This window comes from Moschus berezovskii, chromosome 26 (assembly GCF_049115385.1).
Source record: "Moschus berezovskii isolate FMDL1 chromosome 26, NW_MosBer_1.0, whole genome shotgun sequence".
In the NCBI taxonomy this organism is placed as follows: Eukaryota; Metazoa; Chordata; class Mammalia; order Artiodactyla; family Moschidae; genus Moschus; species Moschus berezovskii.
Genome location: NC_142485.1, coordinates 29,640,299 through 29,666,478, shown reverse-complemented (window position 1 = coordinate 29,666,478; position 26,180 = coordinate 29,640,299). Strand labels below are relative to the sequence as shown.

At 37.9% G+C, this 26,180-nt stretch overlaps 2 protein-coding genes across 40 annotated transcripts in view; one reads left to right on the top strand and one right to left on the bottom strand.

Moving 5' to 3' along the window:
• Positions 1–26,180, top strand: part of TLR3 (toll like receptor 3) — a 447,684-nt gene that overhangs the window by 35,745 nt on the left and 385,759 nt on the right. For 5 of the 9 annotated variants that reach the window (XM_088832561.1, XM_088832558.1, XM_088832560.1 and 2 more), the window contains exons 1-2: positions 483–591; positions 13,794–13,898. The exons of 2 other annotated variants lie outside the window; for them this stretch is intronic. The gene's annotated coding sequence lies outside the window, so the exon portion shown is untranslated. Of the gene's footprint in view, positions 1–482; positions 592–13,793; positions 13,899–26,180 lie in introns of those variants that run through there. 2 more of the 9 variants (XM_088832563.1, XM_088832562.1) reach the window with 1 other exon arrangement.
• SORBS2 (sorbin and SH3 domain containing 2) overlaps positions 1–26,180 on the bottom strand; it is a 215,682-nt gene that overhangs the window by 9,993 nt on the left and 179,509 nt on the right. For 29 of the 31 annotated variants that reach the window (XM_088832573.1, XM_088832572.1, XM_088832574.1 and 26 more), the window contains 3 exons: positions 14,960–15,074; positions 14,044–14,172; positions 12,724–12,927 (listed from right to left, as the gene is read on the bottom strand). In XM_088832573.1, the coding sequence (XP_088688699.1) occupies positions 12,724–12,927; positions 14,044–14,172; positions 14,960–15,074 (448 nt within the window). Of the gene's footprint in view, positions 1–584; positions 2,950–6,840; positions 7,036–9,175; positions 9,953–12,723; positions 12,928–14,043; positions 14,173–14,959; positions 15,075–26,180 lie in introns of those variants that run through there. The other 2 variants (XM_088832591.1, XM_088832593.1) reach the window with 2 other exon arrangements.

Below are 26,180 nucleotides of genomic sequence, written 5' to 3'. Positions count from 1 at the left end.
ATACTTGTGAGGGCACGCTTGTGTCTTTCTGGAGTTGGCAGTGACTAACTGTGTGACCTTGGATATGCACCTCAGTTTCCATATTGCTGAAATCAAGGAGTCAGACACAATGATGGTTTAGGTCATGTCCCCCTTAGGGAATCCATAAAGGAATCCACATTTCCACAGATGTCTTTCCCTTGTTACCCATTCAATTGTCAGAGATCTGTGACAACTGATGTTGGTTAATTTCCAAGTGTCTCCGTCACATAAAGGCAATTAATTTTAAAACAATAATTAAACTTCATTTTTCAGATCCATAAACCAAAGCCCAAAGAAAATTTCTTAATACCACAGACAGGTAAGAAGAAGGAACTGAATTATAATTTTGACTCTCTATATTGGATTAAAGATGACTATGATGGAATCGATAGGGTGGGCTTATTCAAGTCACATCTTAATTTCTTCCTTTAGGCAAGTGTTTATGTTCTGTGTGGATACTCAACTGAACTGTTGTGGGAGGCTGTCTTTTGCTTTTCCCTCTCCTGATGTTGAAACTGGGCACAAAGCTTGAGGCAAAGACCTGTGTCTGCACTCTATTGCCACCTAATGGTGAGTAATGGCAGCAACATGTTAAAAAGTATTAACTGCCTTTGGACAGCTCTCCCCAAGTTCCTTCAGCCTGGAGTCATTTTGAAAGGCTATTTTAAAGACCACAGAGCGATGTGGAATAGATATTCATCTGTGTTTTTGATCTGTCTCAGATTTTAAATTCTGAGAAAGGATCAGTTTTTAGCCACCATTATTTTTGGTCTGTGTTCATTTGTATTTTCACTGTCTGCTCAGGCATTTTCTATTACTCATAACTTCTTAGTGGTTCTGTGATAAATACAGAACCAGATACATTAGTGACATTCAAGGCTTCCCTGGTGACTCAGTAGGTAAAGAGTCTGCCTGCAATGCAGGAGACCTGGGTTCGATCCCTGGGTTGGAAGATCCCCTGGAGAAGGAAATAGCAACCCATTCCAGTATTCTTGCCTGGAGAATTCCATGGACAGAGGAGCCTGGTGGACTACAGTTGATGGGGTCACAAAGAGCTGGACACGACTAAGTGACTTTCACTTCACAATGAGTCTTAAGAGCACAATAAAAATTAGAAAATTCAATGAAACATGATATTTTTTGTAGAATCCTAAATATTAGCTTTTTCCTTGACAATGTAGCAATCTTTTTTTTTTCTCTCCTAGTGTCACTATTTTTTAGTGTTGTCAAAAGCAGATACAAGAGAGACAGGTTTTAAACACATGCTAATTTCAAAGCCAGAACCAACCACAAACCACTGCTCATAAGAAAGCTGGTTTGAAATATCCTAGAATCTCTGGTATCAGTAAAATATATACTTTTCTAGTTCAGATAATAAGTCTGTCCTAAAATTAGATAATTCTTATATAAATATTGACCACTACTTTAAATAATAATGTGGAAAAATCTTGGAAAGAGCTATAAGCAGTTCTAGAGTTCTTTTTTTTTTCCCCCAGAAAATGTTAGGTGTGGTACTTTCCAAGCAGAATTAGACGAAATTCTCTTAATAACAGTACCAGATTTATGTTTATAGATGTATTTTTCTTTCCTACATTATACAATAGTTTTAATATTTAAATTATTTTTAAATTGCAAAAACACAACTTTTCATAAATCTAAAGAATATAGAATATTTGTGTTTCATACAAACATGTATAATAGAACATATAAGCACAAATGTAAAAATCTGGCAAAGAAAAAACTTAAGGTGACCCAAAGCATACCATCTCACTGACCCAATGAGGTTTATGGATGGGCCATATTAATTTTGGAAAATTCTTTCTTTTTGTTTTGGCTCTGGAAAGCCCTTCCGTGAGACTTTTTTCCTAGTCAACATTCTCTATGGCAACAACAAATCTCTGCCTCAAAAGCAAAATCAGGTCTTATTATGCAAAGCAAAACACACAAAAATGGCCTAAACACAGAGAAGTATCTACATTTCTTAAAAACAGAAAAGGAAATCTTTGCCATCAAGCCCTTAAAAGCCTGCAGAACCACAACTTCATCATGTGGTGAAGCATGTGAGACTGAACCAGCATCCATTAAAATAGAAATGGGAAAGGACTGACTTATGCAGAGATGAAAATTCTCAAACTCCTCCGCTGTCATTCTCAGAACTGATGGCACCAGTTAGAATCAATTTATTTTCAAGGGCTGTTGATGCTACAGAACTAAGTAGTCAAAGGGAACGTAATCTGACCTTTAAGTTCATTCAAAGCTCTCAAGAGACTGGGAGACCCTGGAGCCCAGAAAAGTAGCATTGGCTTGAAAGGGTCATGGAGCGACTGCAGCACATGCCAGCAGAGCAAGAAGATATTTTACAACAAGGATCATGGATTAAAGGAAATCCAAATAAACTGAACAACCCAGAAACAAACATGCCCGGAAGGGTGTAAGTTCAGTATGTGATTGGTAGCAGCTTTATTCTTTGCACTAAAAATAGTGATGCGAGAGCAGTGATTTACACAAGATGGGGGGATAGAAGACAATATATCCCACGCCCTTTTGTGTACAGAGGAGAATTGGGACATGTCTTTTTGGCTTTTGGAAGGCTTGCACACACGCATAAAAGAGAAGCACATTGCCCACAGACGCAGGATAGGATTTCCGTGTTGATCTGACTTTGTAGCTGTTCATCATCAATAGATCATCTCCTTTCAAGGGTACGTCCAGTCCTACATCCCTGGCAAAGTACAGCAATGACAACTAAGGAAGAGCCAGCCCACCGAGGGCGGAGGGGTGGCCGAGAGCCTGGCTGAAGGCGGGGCGTTCTGACCCTACCCTGTGGGAACCGCCGAGCCCTCTGACAGGGGAGCCGAAGGTCCTCCTGGACATCACTGGGCTACGCGGAGGCTTACCCAGGACAAATACCTCGCTTTTAAAATCAGCCTGGAAAAGCCATAAGAAGTTGATTAGTTCCCGTCTTCATTATCCAGCCTTCAGAGGAGCTTTCTGGTTTCATTTTTGTCCCCCCGCCCCGCCCCCATGCACACACAGCATGCCAAACTCCCGAATAACAGAGCCGGAAGGTTAACGGCCTGCAGACAGCTTGCCTGGCGGCCCAGAGTTTTCACTGCACAAGCATCAGTTGCTGCTTTAATAAGGAACTCACGGGCACAGCAGAGCGACATTTATGGAGGGAAACTGGTATAGGGAAGATGTCTGAATGCAATATGCATGGCTAAGAGCACCTGCAGGAATGTCTATTGAAATGCTTAACGATTGGTTTCAAGAGACTCTCAGATCTGACCTGTTTTCTTTGTGTTTGTTTGAATACATCCAAGGTAAGATCCAGGGATATTTCATTTAATATCCATCAGATTTCATAGATGGTGCCAATCATTTGTCAAAGGCAAATTTTCTAGTAAGACACATACGAAGAAAATATGGCTTTTCTGGAGGAAATGGTGAAATATAATTAAGTTCAGAACACTGTTCTAACTCCCAACACCTTGTGACTGTTTTGATGTTCCTTCAAAGTAACATTTTTTAATACAACAGTGAAAGAGCTAACCTTTCTTGTGTGCCTGTCTGATTTTCTGTCCATTCATGGACTGAACCTAGCAGTGTATTGTCTAGTATTTGATTTGGCTTATGGGAATCTTGGGCTTCCCTGTTGGCTCAGATGGTAAAGAATCTGCCCACAATGCAGGAGACCAGCGTTCGATCCCTGGGTCGGAAAGATCCCCTGGAGAAGGGAATAGCAACCCACTCGAGTATTTTTCCTGGAGAATTCCATAGACAGAGGAGCCTGAAGGGCTGAAGTTCATGGGGTCACAAAGAGTTGGACACGACTGAGTGATTAACACTGTACTGTACTATGGGAACTTTAGCAGGACTAAAGGACTTTTAAATAAAAGCATGTGGTTTTCTCAAATTTCATAATAATTAGTAATAATTGACCTCCTATCTTCAATCTCTGGGGATGAAATGCATCAGGCACTTCTCTTTAGGTCTTGGGGCAGAGAATGCTTCACATTATCCAGTATCCATTCTTTTCTTTGTCATCCCAGTAATGGAATCCTGAATGTCAGGTAGGCACACAGCCATTCTGAATGAAGTCTATTTTCCAGCCTTCCTGTGATAAGTTCTGACAGATGGGATACGTGCAGTTACTAGCAAATGTCCTTCAAGAAAGAAGGCATAAGCTTCCCTCCTCTTTTCTCTTTCCTGCTAGCTGGTTTGAGGAAGGGACTGTTGGAGCTGCTGCAGCCACTTTGGACCACCAACTGGAAGCTTTTCATTGAGCATGGTGGTTTGCCAAAATAAAATGGAGTCTCCTGATGAATATAGAGCAACATACCAATCCTGGATGCCCTACATTTATGCATAAGAAGTATATACTTCTACCTAATTATTTTGAGTTTTTTGGCACTGCAGTTGCCCCAATCTTGACTAATACGAGGTTTCTATAAACATCGAGTCATAGAAAAAAAAAGTAGCATTGGAATGATGTGGATAAACAGCTGGAAAGATCATCTGAACATATTAGGAAGAATCAGGGCTTAATTTCATGTTGGAAACTGTGTTCAAGGGGATCACCTTCTGCTGCGATGGCTTTAAGGTGAGGAGACTTCCTTATGGTACCGTAATAACTGAGTTTCTTGGAAAAAAATAAAAACCCGAAGAGTCTTTCTATCTCTTTACAAAGCACTTCCACTGCAGTTTGAATCCATGGGCTACATGGATTTTTACAAAAGAGTTTTACATAGAATTGGAAGTTCAACTTACATCAAAGCTGAGGATTATAATAATTCTTTTTTTGCGAAAAAACATTATTTTCAAAAAGATGCTCAAAGACTAGAGAAAATGTTGGATTCTGATTTATATATCAAATTCATAATTTATATGTACATTTCAGTCTTCTGTAATCTATAAAGTGGTGGCAACTTTTACAAATGATTTTGCATTCCATGTGACAGACTTATCTCAGAAAATACTTTAGAAGAATAAAACTGCATTAAATTAATATGGGTTAGGTAAAATAGTGGTTGACGAGTATTGATAAAAATGTTATAATGATTTCATGCATACTATACTATGCCTACTAAAACATTATTGCAATTTTATTTTCTCTTTGCTTTTAGTGCTAGGTTACTTTTCTTCTTTGTAACGAGCATAATTTTTAACATTCTTGAAACAAGAAAACTAGGAAGCCTTCTTAAAGGATTCACATCAATTTTTACTGTATCAGATGTGGATTAAACCATAATAATGGCCTAAAATTTGTAGTTGATTCAATTTGTATCTACACTTGCAAGCATAAATTCAGTTGATTTGTGTTTTTCTATGAATAAAAAAATTGACTTATAAGAATCTCAAAAAACTCAGTAGGGGATTAAAATTAACATTTGCTCTCAAATATGAGATAAAAGGAGAAAAATAACTTAATTTTTCTGGAATTAATTATTTAAGTATTCTTTGAAAACATAGTTACTGTGAATATCTCCATGGTCTCATATCATTTTATGAACTGAGACATAAAGAATGTATGAGATGAGCCTGGTTCTTACAGGAGAATAAACCTGTTTAAATTCTGGTTTTGTCCTGACATTACAATGGTGAGTGTTCCATTTCTCTGAATTAGAGAACTCCGATTCTCAAGTTACTTGCCCACTTATTGGCTAACCAATTGGCTGAAGGACAGGTAGGGAAAGGCAAGGAATAAATATTTTGGCTCTAAAAGAAAACCCCCCCCCCCCACACACACACAGAGATGGCAAATTCTTAGTCTTAGACCTTATCTAAAGAATTATTATTATTTTAAAAATTTCCTAATTATTTCCTGCTAGCTAAGATAAAACCTCAAAGGACAAAGAGCAATTAGTCTTTAAAGTATATTACATCCCCCACTCCAAAGATTCCTTTTCTAAGTAAGATAGCATTCACATAGATGGACTATTTTGGTGGATCGATTCGGTGACTGGGGTTTGGAAGATTGCGTAAAAGGCATTTCTTAGGTGTTGGTACTTTCTATTAATAGTTCAAAAACATGACCCTACCAGAGCCTTCCTTTGTTTCATTTTTTACTTATCTGAAGAGGCTCTCATTCCAAGTGGAGAAGATTGCATGCAAGGATGAGTCATTATCTGAAAAGGTTTTGAGGATCGTTCTGAACACAGAAGTAAAACTTTTCTGTGATGGATTGATTTCATGCTGTGGTTCTCATTAAATGTCTTTCCAAGGTCAGTCATTAATTGTGTTAAAAATCTTTTATCATGGTATCCTAAGAGGGAGTTAAACAGCAGCAGAGCCGCCCGCCGGCCTGCAAGTCTCAGAGATGGATGCTTTGTTAACTGCTACAAAAGAAGCCTCCTTCCCACGTCCTCATTAGTGTCCTGCAATTTTGTGGAAGAGCAAGGCTCAAGATAGTCAGTGTCGAAGATCATCCAACCCTCAGGCTCTGCTGAACCTGCTGATTAGTTGGGAAACTTGGGAGGCAACGAGCCCACTAAGAAGTGACAGAAGATGACAGGCACATAGCTGATACCTTTAAATGGGATGGTTCTCCTGCTGATCCTCAACTTGAAAAAGTCTAATGATCACATTTTATTACTATACAAAGTTTAGCTTGTTTTTCTCCGCACTCTTAAGTATAGCTGCTGTGCAAATATATCTTTCAAATTTTCAGACAGAGGCCATGCTAATGATGTTAAAAGTTAGCAACCACTATTGAATGACTTTTTAGATCTTGTAAGATGACATGAATCTAAAGACATACATGTAATTAATGAAGTTCATTGAAAGACATGCAATAAGCCACACTCAAGATGCAGTTACCTTTAATTGTGGTGAACTTATCTCCTGTTGGTAAGAGTATTTAGGGAGGAGCGGAGATGAGTAGGGCTGGGTAGGCTGAGAGAGTGTGGGGACCAGTTCAGAGACAGTGGCCAAGGAGGAGTGAAAGGAAGGGGAGGAAAGCAGACAGCTGGGAAAAGATGTAGATGTTCGATGTCCCGAAGAGAATGAAGATGGCTTAAATATTGAGGAAAGACAAGATGCAATTATGCTTGTGTCCAGAATGAGGTTACATGCTTTTTAGAGAATACCCCCCCACACACACCTAAATATTTTTAAAGTTACTGCATACCCTGGGTGTGTGACATTTATGAAAACTTCTTGCTTTGAAAGCACTAACTTCTGAATTTGATTCAAAATTCCCAGTGGGGTTTGATCAGTTTCATTTTTCTGATACGAGGGGCTGGAGATCAGAATTCCCATAGTCTACAATTTTATAAGGTATTTGTGAAGTAGGGCCTTCTAACCATGAAGGGGAAAAAGTGTAAAACCCTGCAATGACTGTAACTTGCTTGTGAAGTAGATCGCAATTTATGAAGAGTAGGTTTGTTACAAAGCTAGGCAGGTTAGGATCTCTGTCTGTGCCCGCGTGTGCTTGTTGGGAACTGGCTGTAAAACTCAGCACCCCCTTCCTGAACACCATGTCAGTGGTGCTGCCTGCAGCCTGCAGTAGCAGTTCCTGGGAAGCAAGCCACATATCTAATCACATCTTAAAACTGATTAAATTGAAGGGAAAATAAGTTATTTAAGGAAGTGACTTAGAAATATTTTTGATTTACTGCAATGAATGACCTCTATTACTAAAAAGTGTGTTTATTTTATACAAATGCAGGGATGGCTGGGTTCTTTGTCTAGTTGACATTTTCTCACCTGGTTGGGGAACTGCTGAGACTCGGGGTTTTGTGACTGTCCAGTGACCTAATGGACACTTACCATCGTTTAATCCCAAGAATACCCCATATAGACCAAAGACCTCTACATTTGTTATTGATAAGGTCTTAATAGGAAATTGTGAGGTTTTAAAAATGATTTTCATGATGGAAAAATGTTTCAAATAAATGAAATGCACAAGAAAAAAAATTGTCATTTTAAAAGATTTCTAAATAGAGGAGCCATGGGAGAAAGTGACTTGCTTAGCAGCAGAATATGACTAATTGATTTGGTTTCATAATTTTAATATTTGCCAGTAGTCACATTTGCTTTTCTAATTCACAGATTAAATATTTGGGATATCAAGTTTTGTTTCCGTCTTTTTTAGAAGAGAGAAGCTTACAAGAAGCTGAAAGATTTAGAGCATTTCCCTCTTTATTGATTAAAATCACTGCCCAAGGCTCTTTGTTAGTAAGGTGAATATGCAGGACCCAATTCTTAAGTAGTTACCAACTTTAAAAATTACACAATTCTCTCTCACAATTTTCAATTCTCTTCAGAGAGAATTGAAAGGGAAGTGGCGTGTATATATATATTTTTTCTTTTCTTTCTTTCTCTTTTTTCCTTCCTTCTTTTTCAGACTGTTGTTATATCAAATAAATGGTGTTTAGTTTTTGCACTCTGGAGGTGAACTAATCTCTCTCTGTGTGTATCAGTTTCCTCATCTGTATAGTGGGGATGATAATAATGTTGCCTACCTATTGAGTTTTGAAAAGTAAAGATGTATTGTTCTTAGAAAACTATTTGACTAAACAATATAATATCAACATCTTTTCATTTAAAATTTCTTTAAAATAAAGTGTGTTTATGTGCAGGTGTGTGTGTGTGTGTGTGTGTGTGTGTGTGTGTTTAACCTCACCACCTGGAGGCTGGGGGACTTTACATTTAAGTTCTCAAAAACAGGACATTTTAAGTAAAGTACTGCTCAAAGCACTCTGTACATACGTGTTTACTCATCTCTAAAGTGATGGGTCAAATTAGACAATGTGTGAAGACTGTTTCAGTGCTAACATTCTGTAAACCCTATGGTCAAAATGAAAAATAAAAGCCTGTAACTAAAAAAAAGAAACAATTTGAAACTCAGTAATACCTCAAATATTAACTATTATTATTAACATTAAAATTAGAAAGACTTTATAAAATGTTTAAATATGGACTTATAGTAATAAATAACAGAATAACAGTACATATGTACATCATCTTATTAAAATTTGATGTGTTTTTCATCCATCCTTCCACCTCGCCCTTATACTGCATGGTGTTGTGTTTATTGCATGAAAACCTTCTAAGACAATGTCAGAATTGGTGTTTATTAATATGATTAACTGTCATAGCTAATTGTAGTAAGACTGGTTAGTTCTTCAGGAATTAGGCAACGTTAAAATACCTCATCACTGGTTTTTGCTGCATTGCTGTCTTCCTTAGGGGCCCTAGGGCCTGTGAGGGTGGCTATTGGATATCTTGGGCAGTCAGCTTGTCTCTCCTCATCCTCCTCTTCAATGTGCAGGTGTGACATCACCTCTGTGCCATCACGGCCACAGCACAAGGCATCTGGATCTTGAGATTCCGGCCCTCTTCGGGTGCTTGCCCTGACCCCCTCATAGACTTCCTCATCTTCCTCTCCAATGACGGGGAGGGTTTGGGGCAAGGGACCCAGGCCAGGGTGTGCAGAGGTCACAAACTTATCACCCAGGACCTCCGGTACCTTCTCTGGGCCTGCGGAGCCTTCTCTCATTTTGGTCACATCTGCAGACTTGTTCGGAGGTGTCTTTCTAGAATTCTGGAGCATCGCGGCCTCAGGAGGCCGGGCTGCAGTTGAGGTCGTAGCCGAGCGGAGCAAAAGCAGCTGAGAGGAGGGGGCTTTGGCAGGTGTGGGTGCTCGCGGCCATGCGGGGAGAATGGAGGGGTCCTCCTTAATCTCAAGGCTGATCTCCTCTAGCGTATCTGGTTTGGCTGGGTCAGCTGGTAAAGCTAAAGCACCAAGCTTCTCTAATTCATCCAAGAACTTGTCCAGAAAGTGAGGCGGCGTTGGGGCTGAAGGATTTACCAGTGCACCCTTGGCTGGCAGGGACAGCCACCCCGGGGTGGTTCCCTGGAGAGCGTCGCTATCTGGGTCACGAGAAGCTTTGTGCAAGAGAGGGGGGCCTGGTTCACTGGAAGCCAGCTTAGAGATGAGCAGGGATTATGAAGTTACAGAAAACATGAAAGTGAAAATAATGCATCAAAACACAGAGACCGAAATGCAGAAAGACATGGTGGTCAATATAAAATACATGTTATGCTATGGTGTAGATTGGCTGATAGCTTTTGAATTTAAATACATAAAATCCTTAGCATATTAATTAAAGATTGATCTGAACTATGCTAGCATTTGGAAAAGGTCCATTAAATGTCAAATGACAAGGTAAAAGTGTCATAGAGATTATAAAGACAGGAAAATATTTAGAGATTTAATAGACTTCTTTGAAAATAGGTTTCTAGATATTGATTTAATATAAACAACCCTGGAATAATGTTAATGTAGGATGAAAACCAACAATTAAGCCTTTTTTATTCCCAGAACTTGTTTAGTGTCCTTCCTGTGCAAAATCTTTTGAACTTTCATCATTTTCTCACTTACAGTTGCGAGGTGATTATAACATATGGCATAAAATATTTTTACATCATTATACATTAGCACATTTCTAAATGAATAAGTTCTGAGAAAGATTTTTTTTTAAGAAGAGAAACTTATGATCAAAATGAGGCTGAACTTACATAACTACTACTTCAAAGTTTTAAAAAATTCAAAGCAAATGTTTACACAGAAAGAGAGCATGTGACGTGAATAGGAGTAAACTTCTGGTAGGACTTCCATTCTCTTTTTCAAAAGCTTGACATTTCATGTAAACTAGTGGAGGTCTAATTTATGAAACTTAATCTCCTGAAGTAAAAAAAAAATACTTCTGTATATCTTAATATTACCACTGCATTTTGGATGTACTGAACAAAACAGAATTTCTAGTCATTAAAAGTTGTTCTTGACGTGTGCCTTGGAACATTCTAATACATTTATATATTGTTTTTGGACTAGGAAGAATGTTATATGCTACACATGTGAAGTATTTGAGACAGGCTGGCGGAAGACATTTTACTTTGGCTCTTTCCAAGTAGATGACTGGGGTTTGGAAAGAAAAAAATCTTCAAGAGAGATTGCACTTTCTGGCTGACTGTTTTGAATGACATGTCACTGGTGCACTCAGCACTCCTGATCCTCGCGCCTTAGTATGGATCAGTGCACGGTGCATTCTGCACTTAATTTTAACTTCTATCCTATAAGAGGAATGGGGTTTAATGAATTTATCTAGATTTTTTTAAAAAATGGAAATGTGATGTCATGTCACCATGGGGTGGGATAAACAAGACAAAGCGTCACAAAACATTTATGAGCTTCCTTATAGAAGATTCAAGACTAAAGGCTACATGGCACCTTTTAGTGCCAGGAATACGACGTGGCTGAGGAAGAAAGGTCTTTAAATTCCTTATTGTCATGACTATCACCGTTTCTACCTGTTACTACCACTCCTCCAATGCCATTACCACCACAGTTACTAATATACTTGTTAACGGGTTCAAAGTGCTTAGCCTTACCATGGGCTTGCTTCTACTGAAAGTTAAATCGAGTACCCTGAGATACCTATATCACAAAAAATATACCTATAGTACAAGTATATAATTAGAATTGGATTCTACTCTACTAAAAGCAGAAATATCAGAGATAATACCAACAACTTACATTTGAACCTCTCCTAAATAAAGATAGTATGTCTAAAGAAATGTGATTGGAGCATGTCCAAGAGTGATTCATGAATCACAGTGAATTCCCTTCTCTATTTACAGAGATCAGTTAGAAAATAGGATATTTAACATTTAGTTTATTTTGGGTGTCATGGTTTAGAAGTACATTACAGTTTTGTTTTTTTTTCTGAAAATGATTCAGTTCAAAACTATTAAGGAGTTTCCTTCATTTAGCCAGTGACATCATAGTATAGATTCCAGTTGGTGAACTGTTAAATATTTTTTTTTAATTTATGGACATAAGCTTTTCAATGTATTTTTCCCCCAGCAGTGAGAATAAAACACTAATTAGTTATTAGTGAAATTTGTACACATCTCTACTTATAAAATGTGGAATATGATATCCTAAGAAAAACCTAGGAAATTGAAAATACATTTAAATCATATTCACAACAAAGATCAAAGCATTGTGATGTAAACTGCTACATTGCCAATATTTATTAAGACTTCATGGAAAATTTCTTAAGTTTTAAATAAGCCTTTGTAGATACACTCTGATTCTTTATTATAACCTTTTATTTGAAAGGGCGGTCACTTTGAAATTTATCCAGCAGTTCTTTTAAGATGACTGAATGCTAAATAAGACAGATATTTAATACAGAGATGAAGATTTTTTTCTTTTTATCAGTAGGAACTACCGAAGGAAGGTTGTTGCTATCTAAATGCTGAGCTCTGCTAGTGAAGTAAACATTCTAAAGAAGATTGTGGAACATTTTGTCACTGGTCAAACAAAATTAGCAAGTACTAAACTGTTTCACTCTCCAGTGCTAAAGGACTGAGAGTAATTGCTCATAAACCCAGTCTTCAAAGAAAAGTAGAATAAAATACACAGCCTTAGCCCTCTAAAAGAAAATGCTTCTCTTAAGATAGTAGATTCTTTATGTCATTTCCCTTTGTGTAGCTTAAACCATTATGCTAGCACCCATAAGAAAAAACTAAATTACACTGACTTGACCTGGCACTCACACTTAGAAACACAACATGTAAATCTTTCATTTTGCCATAGATACGATGTTGTAGTCTAATGCCCTAATATGTACCAATTATCTTACTCCGAGCTCCCATGTATTATACTAATATGCTAGAATGTCTTCTTACCTTATTTGAACTTAAGCTGTGGATCCGATCACTAGAATAGCTGTGGGGTATTGGAAGTTCAGGATAGTCCTCAGCACCTTTGGTTGTATTCTTCTTGACAACTTCTACATAGGAAACAGGGAAGATGCCTTGTCTGTTGGTTCCTGGAATTTTACCTTCATACCAGTTTTGATCAACTCTTTTAAGAAGAATAATTCTATCTCCCTGTAATGAATAGTAGGAAAATTCATTAGAAATAGACATGCGATAACATAAAAAGTTGTAATTGTCAGTGTTTTTTAATAATAGTTTTCCGCCTGGAAAAGTCTTAAACTTTGAGTGTTTTCTTTTCGTTAGGAGAATGCAACCAAAGCCTCCAGAGTTCACTCCTAAATTATAGCTCATCAACATATATACAGCATAATCATCCATTTATTAGAATCTTTCCTAAGGATACTTGGGCTTTACACATGTTCAGATTGGTCCTGTGGGAAATGTCATGTGTGAGTTATTTCAAAAAGTACAGTAGTTTAACCTGCAGTGTGTTGGTGACAAGACCATCCTCTGATCACTGACAGATTCAAGGGGATGAGCTGCAGTAGGCAGAACTTCAGAATGTGCACCAGAGATTGCAGTGATGGTGTGTCTGAAAAGAGTTACAGAAAGTAACCTCTGGAAGGGATGAAGTTGGATAGCACACCATTTTTCTTCTTTATCTAACGCGCTGCATAGTAACGAAAGAGTAAAAGCTAACGGGATGGGGCAGAGCTAGCATCCTAAATAATGCATAGCTGTGGCCAGGACTCATGTCCACCTGGTCTGCATCAAGACGGTGTAATACCAGCATCCATTCTGGCTGGTGGGTGGCCATGCCATAGTGCTCAGTAATGTTTTTCATAAAACCCCTGGCTTTGGGAATGCTAGGACCTTCTACAGTCACTATTACTGTGACCTGAAGGATCAAGCCAATGCTACAAAACCCATTTTGATAGAACCTTTGAATAACAAGGCAGCAGAAGAACAATATTTTGAAGTGTACTAAAGTGCTATTTTCTTTTGATGTTTTCACTTGTATATCTCCTGATATTTAGCCCGAGGCACCCCTGGGAGAAAATTTGGAGCTCCCCCCGAGGAAAAGTCTCTCTGCAAAGCTTTGCATCCCACAACGACCTCATCAGGAAGGACATGGGAGAGAGGTAGGTAGCAGTGACTCAGGGCAGCCTTACAGGGTCCTTTGCAGAAAATGAGCAAGATGCAAAAATTGTCTAAGGAAGAAGATGACCTGTCTTAGTTTTGAAACTATGCAGCCTTTCAAATGCACCAAGGAAGAAAGCCACTTACCTTTCTCAGCGATAGCTCCACATTGGTGTCAGCACTGAAATTATATTTGGCGACAGCTTCTCCGATTTCACCAAGCTGGGCTGGGGGAGGTGGTCTTGCAGGCTGTGCTTTTTCAGGAGGTGTGAGTTTCTACAAAGGAGAACAGTTCTCTTTACTCTTTGTTTTCTTTTTAAATTAATTTTTATTGGTGTATAGTTGCTTTACAATGTGTTAGTTTCTGCCCTACAGCAAAATGAATCAGCTACATATATACATATATTCCCTCACTTTTGGACTTCCTTACCAATCAGGGCACCAAAGAGCTCAAAGTTGAGTTCCCTGTGCTGTACAGTAAGTTCTCATTAGTTATTCTATTTTATACATGGTATCAATAGTGTATGTGTGTCAGTCCCAATTTCCCAATTCCTCCCAGGCCACTCCCCACCCCTTGTTGGTAGGAGTGTAAATTGATACAGCCACTATGGAAAACAGTATGGAGGGTTCCTTCAAAAATGAAAAAGAGAACTAACATATGACCCAGCAATCCCACTCCTGGAGATATACCCAGAGAAAACCATAATTCAAAAGGATACGTGTACCCTAATGTTCAGAGCAATACTATTTACAATAGCCAGGACATGGAAACAAATGTCCATCAGCAGAGGAATGGATAAAGTAGATGTGATGCATATATAATTGAATATTACTCAGCCATAAAAATGAATGAAATTGGGTCATTTGTGGAGACGTGGATGGTCCTATAGATGGTCATACAGAGTGAGGTAAGAATGAGAAAAACACACGTCATATATTAACTCATAACTGTGGAGTCTAGAACAATGGTACAGATGAACTTATTGGCAAAGCAGCTGTCTATTCTTGACCCATGGTGACTCTAGAAACAACAATCATGTATGGGGGAAGCGGAACGGCTTACCTCTACATATGAGATTGGGAAAATGCCCACTCTCCCGTGATGCTCTCCCTCATACCAATTTTGATCAATTTTCCTGAGGATGTAGACAGTATCTCCTTTCTTAAATGACAGCTCCCTGGAAGAGATACATTTAATGTTTTTGTTTTTTTTTTTCGTGATGTACAGCAGTTATTCTTCAGATCAGCATTCTCACTGGATCTGCATTTGGCTGGTTAATGTACTTCCAGTATTGAAAAAAAAATCTGTTGAGCCCAGTTAGCTAAGGATGCTCCTTGAAAAATTTTTAGAATTCATTTGAAACATTATCACTCTAGAAATGATTGAAAAAGAGCAAATATAAACATCATGTCTGATTTAAATCACAGGCAGATTAATATGATATTCAAAGGTGGGGACAGACGATTGCTATCTAGTCTTTGGTTTATGGGAGAAGAGTCGTGGCACTTGCCATAATGCTGGGTTCATTCTGCACTGATTTTTATTTGTCCTGAAGTTGGTTGTCTAGTTAGTTACTTCTCTCTCTCTGTCTCCTCCTGTAAGCTCAAGCTTACAATGAGGAGACCAATATCATTTCGCCTTAGCACACAACTGCCAACACGAGAAAAAATTTTATTTGTGGTTCCTTGAAGCTGGTTGACAGGCATTTAACTAGAAGTATCTTGATAATGATTTTATCTTGTGAAGCAGAAAAGATTTTATACTTTGATTTTTCAATGAGGCACAATGAGAAACATTTTAAAAAAGTGGAGTATAATTGACATGTAACATTATGTTAGCTTTGGATGTACAACATAATATTGGTATATATTTCAAAATGACCACCACAATAAGTTAACAGTCACCCCATGTAGTTACCATCTTTTTCTTATGATGAGAACCTTTAAGATTTATTAGAAACTTTCAAATATGCAGTAAAGTATTATGAACTATGATCACAAAGATAAACTTGTTTCAAGTGGAAAGACATGCACAGATTGCTTGTACCCTCCTTTATATGTTTTGTTTTTTAAATATGAAAATAATTTCAAGAAACTAAGTATGCTTTTCCATTTTGGCTGTTTCTAAGGGGACAGTAGGTAGACTAGGGTGTTTAATTTTAAGTTATAAAGACATTACTCATCGTGAATAATTCATGCCTAAATTCTCACCCCCACTGTCGTAGTTTTTCATGGCTTCATCTCCCAGGTGATTGTGTCTCTGTGTTATTTTGCCTCCACAATTATGTCTCGTTGAAGGGTACTTATTTCAGATCTTTTGCCAAGAGCCCCACAGTCCCACACATCTGCCTTCCCACTCCCAACTCTTCTGTGTTGTTCTGTTCAGGATCTTGAGTTGGAGCATTTATGTGTGCAGAGTATATAACGCAGAGAGGTTTATAGTAAATGTAGAATATTTCGCATTGATTAAAAGAATTAACTGAAAAAAGTTGGATAGTAAAAAGAATTATCACACATTTAGAAGTGAAAAATCTTCACAATGGAAGTGTGTTAAATTTTCAGTAACCCTAAAAGCAAAGAAGATTCACAGCGCCTAACATTCAAGCACAGTTCAGTTCAGTTCAGTTCAGTCGCTCAGTTGTGTCCGACTCTCCGCGACCCCATGAATCATAGCACGCCAGGCCTCCCTGTCCCTCACCAACTCTCGGAGTTCACTCAAACTCATGTCCACAGAGTCGGTGATGCCATCCAGCCATCTCATTCTCTGTCGTCCCCTTCTCCTCCTGCCCCCAACCTTTCCCAGCCTCAGAGTCTTTTCCAGTGCTTCCCTCTTTATGCATGTGGCAAATATAGAAAATAAAAACCAAAATATTTTCCTGTTTATAATCCAACAGTTTTATTTATACTAAGTACATTTTGTATCTGGAAATGAGATCAGAAAGCTTAGCTTTAAAAAAGGAGTAATTAAAAGACAGCTAATTATTTTTCTTTTAAATATGAAAAGATATCTTTTCTATGTGTAAAGACTTGTACTTAAATTTTTCAAGTCATCTGGGAAAAAAGGACAGCAATCTCACTTTTCAGTTTCAAAATTATGTTCATCTCATCTCAGAGCTAGAATTTCTAGAAGTCTCATTTTTTAATTTTTTAATTGAAGGATAATTGCTTTACAGAATTTTGTTGTTTTCTGTCCAACCTCAAAATGAATCAGCCATAGGTATAAGAGTCTGATGCTGGGAGGGATTGGGGGCGGGAGGAGAAGGGGACGACAGAGAATGAGATGGCTGGATGGCATCACCGACTCGATGGACATGAGTTTGAGTGAACTCCGGGAGTTGGTGATGGACAGGGTGGCTTGGCGTGCTGTGATTCATGGGGTCGCAAAGAGTCAGACACGACTGAGCGACTGAACTGAACTGAACTGAACTGATACACATATCCCCTCCCTTTTGCATCTCCCTCCCATCTCCCTCCCCATCCCACCCCTCTAGGTTGATACAGAGCCCCTGTTTGAGTTTCCTGAGACATATGGCAAATTCCCGTGGGCTGTCTATTTTGCATATGGTAATGTCAGTTTCCATGTTACTCTTTCCATACCTCTCACCCTCCCCTTCCCTCTCCTTGTGTCCATAAGTCTATTCTCTATGTCTGTTTCTCCACTGCTGCCCTGTAAATAAACTCTTCAGTACCATTTTTCTAGATTCCATGTATATGTGTTAGAATATAGTATTTTTCTTTCTCTTTCTGACTGACTTCACTCTGTATAATAGGTTCTAGGTTCATCTACCTCATCAGAACTGACTCAAATGTGTTCCTTTTTATGGCTGAGTAATATTCCATTGTGTACATGTACAACTTCTTTATTCAGTCATCTGTTGATGGACATCTAGGTTGCTTCCATGTTCTAGCTATTGTAAATAGTGCTGCAGTGAACAATGGGATACACGTGTCTTTTTCAATTTTGGTTTCCTCACAATATATGCCTACGAGTGGGATTGCTGGGTCGTATCGTGGTTTTATTCCTAGTTGTTTTTTTAAGGAATCTCCGTACCGTCTTCCATAGTGGCTGTATCAATTTACATTCCCACTAACAGTGTAAGAGCATTCCCTTTACTCCACACCCTCTCCAGCATTTATTGTTTGTAGACTTTTTGATGATGGCCATTCTGACCAGTGTGAGGTGATATCTCAGTGTGGTTTTGATTTGCATTTCTCTAATAATGAGCAATGTTGAACATCTTTTCATGTGTTTGTTGGCCATCTCTATGTCTTTGGAGAAATGTCTGTTTAGGTCTTTTTCCCACTTTTTGATTGGGTTGTTTGTTTTTCTGCCATTGAGTTGTATGAGCTGCTTGTATATTTAGGAAATTAATCCTTTGTCAGTTGTTTCATTTGCTATTATTTTCTCCCATTCTGAGGGTTGTCTTTTCACCTTGCTTATAGTTTCCTTTGCTGTGCAAAAGCTTTTAAGTTTAATCAGTTCCCACTTGTTTGTTTTTATTTCCGTTACTCTAAGAGGTGGGTCATAGAGGATCTTGCTTTGATTTATGTCATCAAATGTTCTGCCTATGTTTTCCTCTAAGAGTTTTATAGTTTCTGGTCTTACATTTAGGTCTTTAATCTACTTTGAGTTTATCTTTGTGTATGGTGTTAGGAGATGTTCTAATTTAATTCTTTTACATGTAGCTGTCCAGTTTTTCCAGCACCATTTATTGAAGAGACTGTCTTTGCCCCTTTGTATATCCTTGCCTCCTTTGTCAAAAATAAGGTACCTATAGGTACATGGGTTTATTTCTGGGCCTTCTATCTTGTTCCATTGGTCTATATTTCTGTTTTTGTGCCAGTACCATACTGTCTTGATGACTGTAGCTTTGTAGTATAATATGAAGTCGGGAGGGTTGATTCCTTCAGCTCCATTCTTTTTTCTCAAGACTGCTTTGGCTATTCGGGGTCTTTTATGTTTCCATATGAATTGTGAAATTTTTTTGTTCTAGTTCTGTGAAAAATGCCATTGGTAATTTGATAGGGATAGCATTGTAGTCATTTTCACAATATTGATTCTTCCTACCCAGGAACATGGAATATCTCTCCACCTGTTTATGTTGTCTTTTATTTCTTTCATTAGTGTCTTGTAATTTTCTGTGTACAGTTCTTTTGTCTCCTTAGGTAAGTTTATTTCTAGATATTTAGTTCTTTTTGTTGCAATGGTGAATGGGATTTATTTCTTAATTTCTTTTTGATTTTTCATTGTTAGTATATATAAATACAAGTGATTTCTGCGTATTGATTGTTGATCCTGCAACTTTGCTAAATTCACTGATTACTCTAGTAATTTTCTGATACTATCTTTAGGGTTTTCTATGTACAGTATCATGTCATCTGCAAACAGTGAGAGCTTTACTTCTTCTTTTCTGATCTGGATTCCTTTTACTTCTTTTTCTCTTCTGATTGCTGTAGCTAGGACTTCCAGAACTATGTTGAATAATAGTGGTGAAAGTGGACACCCTTGTCTTGTTCCTGATCTTAGGAGGAGTGCTTTCAGTTTTTCACCATTGAGAATAATGTTTGCTGTAGGCTTATGGTCTTTACTATGTTGAGGTAGGTTCCTTCTATGCCCATTTTTTGAAGAGTTTTAATCATAAATGGGTGCTGAATTTTGTCAAAGGCTTTCTGCATCTATTGAGATGATCATATGATTTTTATTTTTCAATTTGTTAATATGGTGTATCACATTGATTGATTTGTGTATATTGAAGAATCTTTGCATCCTGGAATAAACCCAACTAGATCATGGTGTATGAACTTTTTGAAGTGTAGCTGAATTCTGTTTCCTAAAATTTTGTTGAGGATTTTTGCATCTGTGTTCATCAGTGATACTGGCCTGTAGTTTTCTTTTTTGTGTGTTTTCTTTGTCTGGTTTTGGTGTCAGGTGATGGTGGCCTCATGGAATGAGTTTGGAAGTGTTCCTTCCTCTGCAATTTTTTGAAAGAGTTTTAGAAGGATAGGCATTAGGTCTTCTCTAATGTTTGATAGCGTTCTCCTGTGAAGCCATCTGGTCCTGGGCTTTTATTTTTTGGAAGATTTTTGATCACAGCTTCAATTTCAGTGGTTATAATTGTGTTGTTCATAATTTCTATTTCTTCCTGGTTCAGTCTTGGAAGATGGAACTTTTCTAAGAATTTGTCCATTTCTTCCAGGTTATCCATTTTATTGCCATACAGTTGTTCATAGTAGTCTCTTATAATCCTTTGTATTTCTGCATTGTCTGTCCTTTTTCATTTTTCTAATTTTCTAATTCTGTTGATTTGATTCTTCTCTTTTTTTCTTGATGAGTCTGGCTAAAGCTTTGTCAATTTTATCTTCTCAAAGAACCAGCTTTTAGTTTTATCAATCTTTATTACTTTTTATTAATCTTTATTGTTTCTTTCATTTATTTTTTATTTATTTCTGCTCAGATCTTTATGATTTCTTTCCTTCTGCTAATTTTGGGGAGTTTTTGTTCTTCTTTTCCAGTTGTTTTAGGTGTAAAGTTAGGTTGATCTACTCAATGTTTTTCTTGTTTCTTGAGGTAGGATTGTATTGCTATAAACGTCCCTCTTAGAACTGCTTTTGCTGTATCACATAGGTTTTGAGTCGTCGTGTTTTCATTGTTATTTGTTTGCAGAAATGTTTTGATTTCCCTTTTGATTTCTTCAGTAACCTGTTGGTTATGTAGAAACGTGTTGTTTAATCTCCATGTGTTTGTGTTTCTTACGGTTTTTTTCTTGTAATTGATATATAGTCTCATAGCATTGTGGTTGGAGAAGATTCTTGATATGATTTCCATTTTATTAAATTTACTGAGGTTTGATTTATGACCCAAGATGTAATCTATCATGGAGAATTCTCCATGTGCACTTGAGAAGAAGGTGTGTTCTTCTGCATTTGGATGGAATGTCCTGAAGATATCAGTGAGATCCATCTCACCTAATGTATCGTTTAAGACTTGTGTTTCCTTATTAATTTTCTGTTTTGATGATCTGTCCATTGGTGTGAGTGGGGTGTTAAAGTCTCCTACTATTATTGTGTTACTGTCAATTTCTCCTTTTATATCCTTTCAATTCAGTTCAGTTCAGTTCAGTTCAGTCGCTCAGTCGTGTCCGACTCTTATGTCCTTTAGTGTTTGTTTTATGTATTGAGGTGCTCCTATGTTGGATGCATAGATATTTACAATTGTTATGTCTTCCTCTTGGATTGATCCCTTGATCATTATGTAGTGTCCTTCCTTATCTCTTGTAATATTCTTTATTTTAAGGTCTATTTTGTCTGATATGAGGATTGCTACTCCAGCTTTCTTTTGCTTCCCATTTGTATGGAATATATTTTCCCATCCTCTCATTTTCAGTCTATATGTGTCTTTAAGTCTGAAGTGGGTTTCTTATAGATAGCACATATATGGGTCTCGTTTTTGTATCCATTCAACCAGTTTGTGTCTTTTGGTTGGAGCATTTAATCCATTTACATTTAAAGTAATTATTGATACATATGTTCCTATTTCCATTTTCTTGTTTGGGGTTGGTTTTTGTAGATCTTTTTTCTTCTCTTATATTTCTCGACTATAAAGTCCCTTTAATATTTGGTATAAAGCTGGTTTGGTGGTACTGAATTCTCTTAACTTTTATTGGTCTGAAAAGCTTTTTATTTCTCCATCAATTTTGAATGAGATCCTTGACAGGTACAGTAATCTTGGTTGTAGATTTTTCATTTTCAGTACTTTAAATATATCCTTCCATTCCCTTCTGGCCTGCAGAGTTTCTGCTGAAAGATCAGCTGTTAAGTGTATGGGGTTTCCCTTGTATGTTACTTGTTGCTTCTCCTTTGTTGCTTTTCTTTTTTTGTGTTTAGTCTTTGTTAGTTTGATTAGTGTGTGTCTTGGCATGTTTCTCCTTGGGTTTATCCTATATGGGACTCTTTGTGCCTCTTGGACTTGACTATTTCCTTTTCCATGTTGGGGAAATTTTCAACTTCAAAAATTTTCTCATACCCTTTCTTTTTCTTTTGTTCTTCTGGGACCCATATAATTTGAATGTTGCTGCATTTGATATTGTCCCAGAGGTGTCTGAGACTATCCTCAGTTCTTTTTATTCTTTTTACTTTATTCTGCTCTTCAGAAGTTACTTCCACCATTTTATCTTCCAGCTCACTGATTTGTTCTTCTGCTTCAGATATTCTGCTATTGATTCCATTTACAGTATTTTTAATTTCAGTAATTGTGTTCTTTGTCTCTGTATGTTTATTCTTTAATTCTTCTAGGTCTTTGTTAATTGATTCTTGCATTTTCTCCATTTTGTTCTCAAGATTTTTGATCATCTTTACTATCATTATTCTGAAATTTTTTTCAGGTAGTTTGGCTATTTCCTCTTCATTTATTTGGACTTGTGTTTCCTGTTTGTTCCTTCATTTGTGTAGTATTTCTCTGCCTTTTCATTATTTTTTTTAACTTATTATGTTTGAGGTCTCCTTTTCCCAGGCTTCAAAGTTGAATTCTTTCTTCCTTTTGGTTTCTGCCCTCTTAAGTTGGTCCAGTGGTTTGTGTAAGCTTCATATAGGGTAAGATTTGTGCTGAGTTTTTGTTTTTTTCTCTGATGGGCAACACTGAGTGAGGTAGTAATTCTATCTGCTGATGATTTGGTTTATATTTTTGTTTGTTTGTTGTTTAGATGAGGTGTCTTGCACAGAGTGCTCATGGTGGTTGGGTGATGCCAGGTCTTGTATTCAAGTGGTTTCCTTTGCGTGAGTTCTCACTATTTGATATTCCCTAGGGTTAGTCCTCTGGTAGTCTAGGGTCTTGGAATCAGTGCTCCTACTCCAAAGGCTCAGGGCTTGTTCTCATGGCATGGGAGGCTCATCTTCCTAGAAGTCTCATTTTGATAAGTTTATTCCACCCCCAACCCCCACCACCTTTGAATAGTGGCCATTGACAACCTTAGGGAATAGCATTTTATCTCTTTTTCCTAGTTAACAATCTAGACATTATGTATTCAGTAAAAAAAAATAGCATTTAAAACAATTATTTGAAACAAATATCTGTCTCTTGTTTGTTAAGATGTTAGGCACAAGAAGTACTCACATTTCTTGCAGGACATTTTATCCTGCCCAGAATGTCTGTAAGATATTTGGCTTCCACCCAAAGGTCCTTGATACATGCTCCTGTCCAAAACCATTTGGCATGGACAAATACACTCATGGACAGTTTGGAGAGGACCAAACTTCAAGGACATCTGGGCCAGATGTCTTCTAACCCTCACATCTAGCTCATGGTTGAAATAACTTCGCAATGTGGCCAGTCCTCCTGAAACTTTCAGAGCTGTCTGGATGTGTGAGCCTTTTTTGTCAAGCTGTATGAGTCATCCACAACCATGATTTTTGTGTCAGGTATGTAACTACACATAGCCACTCTTTTATATTTCCTGAGAATAGAAAAAGAGGTAATTGAGCTGCAATCAGATAAGTCTATTGATACTATGAGGGAAACAATTTTTTTTTCTTCTAAAGAATGGGAAAGTCTAAGGATCTCTTCAAGAAAATTAGAGATACCAAGGGAACATTTCATGCAGAGATGGGCTCAGTAAAGGACAGAAATGGTATAGACCTATCAGAAGCATAAGATATTGAGAAGAGGTGGCAAGAATACACAGAACTATACAAAAAAGATCTTTACAACACAGATAATCATGATGGTGTGATCCAGACATTCTGGAATGTGAAGTCAAGTGGGCCTTAGGAAGCATCACTGCAAACAAAGTTAGTGGAGGTGATGGAATTCTAGTTGAGCTATTTCAAATCCTAAAAGATGATGCTGTGAAAGTGCTGCACTTAATATGCCAGCAAATTTGGAACACTCAGCAGTGACCATAGGACTAAAAAAGGTCAGTTTTCATTTCAATTCCAAAGAAAGGCAATGCCAAAGAATGGTCAAACTACCACACAATTGCACTCATCTCACACACTAGTAAAGTAATGCTCAAAATTCTCCAGGCCAGGCTTCAGTAATATGTGTACCGTGAACTTCCAGATGTTCAAGCTGTATTTAGAAAAGGCAGAGGAACCAGAGATCAAATTGCCAACATCTGCTGGATCATGGAGAAAGCAAGAGAGTTCCAGAAAAACATCGACTTCTGCTTTATTGACTATGCCAAAGCCTTTGACTGTGTGGATCACAATAAACTGTGGAAGATTCTGAAAGAGATGGGAATACCAGACCACCTGACCTGCCTCTTGAGAAACTGGTATGCAGGTCAGGAGACAACAGTTAGAACTGGACATGGAACAACAGACTGGTTCCAAATAGGAAAAGGAGTATGTCAAGACTGTATATTGTCACCCTGCTTATTTAACTTACATGCAGAGTACAGCGTGAGGAACGCTGGGCTGGAAGAAGCACAAGCTGGAATCAAGATTGCTGGGGGGAAGAAATATCAATAACCTCAGATATGCAGATGACACCACCCTTATGGCAGAAAGTGAAGAGGAATTAAAAAGCCTCTTGATGAAAGTGAAAGAGGAGAGTGAAAAAGTTGACTTAAAACTCAACATTCAGAAAACTAACATCTTTGCATCTGGTCCTATCACTTCATGGCAAATAGATGGGGAAACAGAGGAAACAGTGATAGGCTTTATTTTCTTGGGCTCCAAAATCATTGCAGATGATGACTGCAGCCATGAAATTAAAAGATGCTTACTCCTTGGAAGGAAAGTTATGACTAACCTAGATAGCATATTAAAAAGCAGAGATGTTACTTTACCAACAAAGGTCCGTCTAGTCAAGGCTATGGCTTTTCCAGTGGTCATGTATGGATGTGAGAGTTGGACTATAAAGAAAGATGAGTGCAGAAGAATTGATGCTTTTGAACTATGGTGTTCGAGAAGACTCTTGAGAGTCCATCCTAAAGGAATCAGTCCATCCTAAAGGAAATCAGTTCTGATTATTCACTGGAAGAACTGATGTTGAAGCTGAAACTCCAATACTTTGACCACCTGATGCGAAGAACTGACTCATTTGAAAAGACCCTGATGCTGGAAAAGATTGAGGGCAGGAAGAGAAGGGTACAACAGAAGATGAGATGGTTGTTTGCCATCACCGACTCAACAGATGTGAGTTTTAGTAAACTCCAGGAGTTGGTGATGGACAGGGAAGCCAGGCTGCTGCAGTGCCTGGGACTGCAAAGAGTCAGACACAACTGAGCGACTGAAGTGAACTGAAAGTTATGGGATGGCTTCCATGGGTGATTACTCACTCCACTTCTCTAAAGGCGTATAATACAATTAGATTTCATTGGTTGAGGAAGACCTTGTGAAAGTGGGGGTAGTGCAAGTGCCCTTGAGAACAACTCTGTCATATACACTCCCGTGGGCAGTGTGTGGGAGAGTGGGCTTCCCTGAACCTTTGCCACATTCACACATTCACAGTGAGGACTTGGCCATGGAGGAGGGTGAAGGGCTTGGCACTTGGAGCAGATGAAATCCACTGACACAATGGACACCACAGACACCTTTCCTCTGCATTGCACCTCATCTGTCTTTTGATGCTTGTTTCTAATTAAGATTTCTCAAAAAGCTTCTGAGACCTGAGCATATTTTATACATCCTGTCATTCCTCAGGGCTTCACACATCTAAGGACACATTTGATTGTCATAAAGAAGAAATGAAATTTACATGTTTTAAATCATTATTTTATAAAACTGACATGCCTTGTATGAATGAATGATCACACTACATCCGAAGAATAGCAGTGGAAACAGAGCAGATGTTACTTCTCTCATCAGAAAAAGGTTGTAAGCTTTCCTTCAGAATTTTTTTTAACCCTAGATTTAAGTCATGTTCAACATATTCACCTCTAAATAGCATTTTCTTATTCATTCCCAAATTTTGAGTGGTTTTATTGTTTATATGTCTTCTGCCAGAGATGGATTCTTTAACTGTTAATTCATATAATGTGCATTTTTATGACCAAATGGTTTGGTTATTGTATATATTTCATCTAAATGGCATTCAGTTCAGTTCAGTTCAGTTCAGTCGCTCAGTCGTGTCCGACTCTTTGCGACCCTATGAATCACAGCATGCCAGGCCTCCCTATCCATCACCAACTCCCAGAGTTCACTCATAGTGTAATTTAATGCCAGTATCTTGAATTCTATTGGAGACCAAAGTTTCTTAGGTTAGGCATGTGACATAGACCATAATAGAGCTGGAAGTCTTGCTCCTATTTAAACCTCCTCATGTGCTTACTATTAGCTTTCCCTAA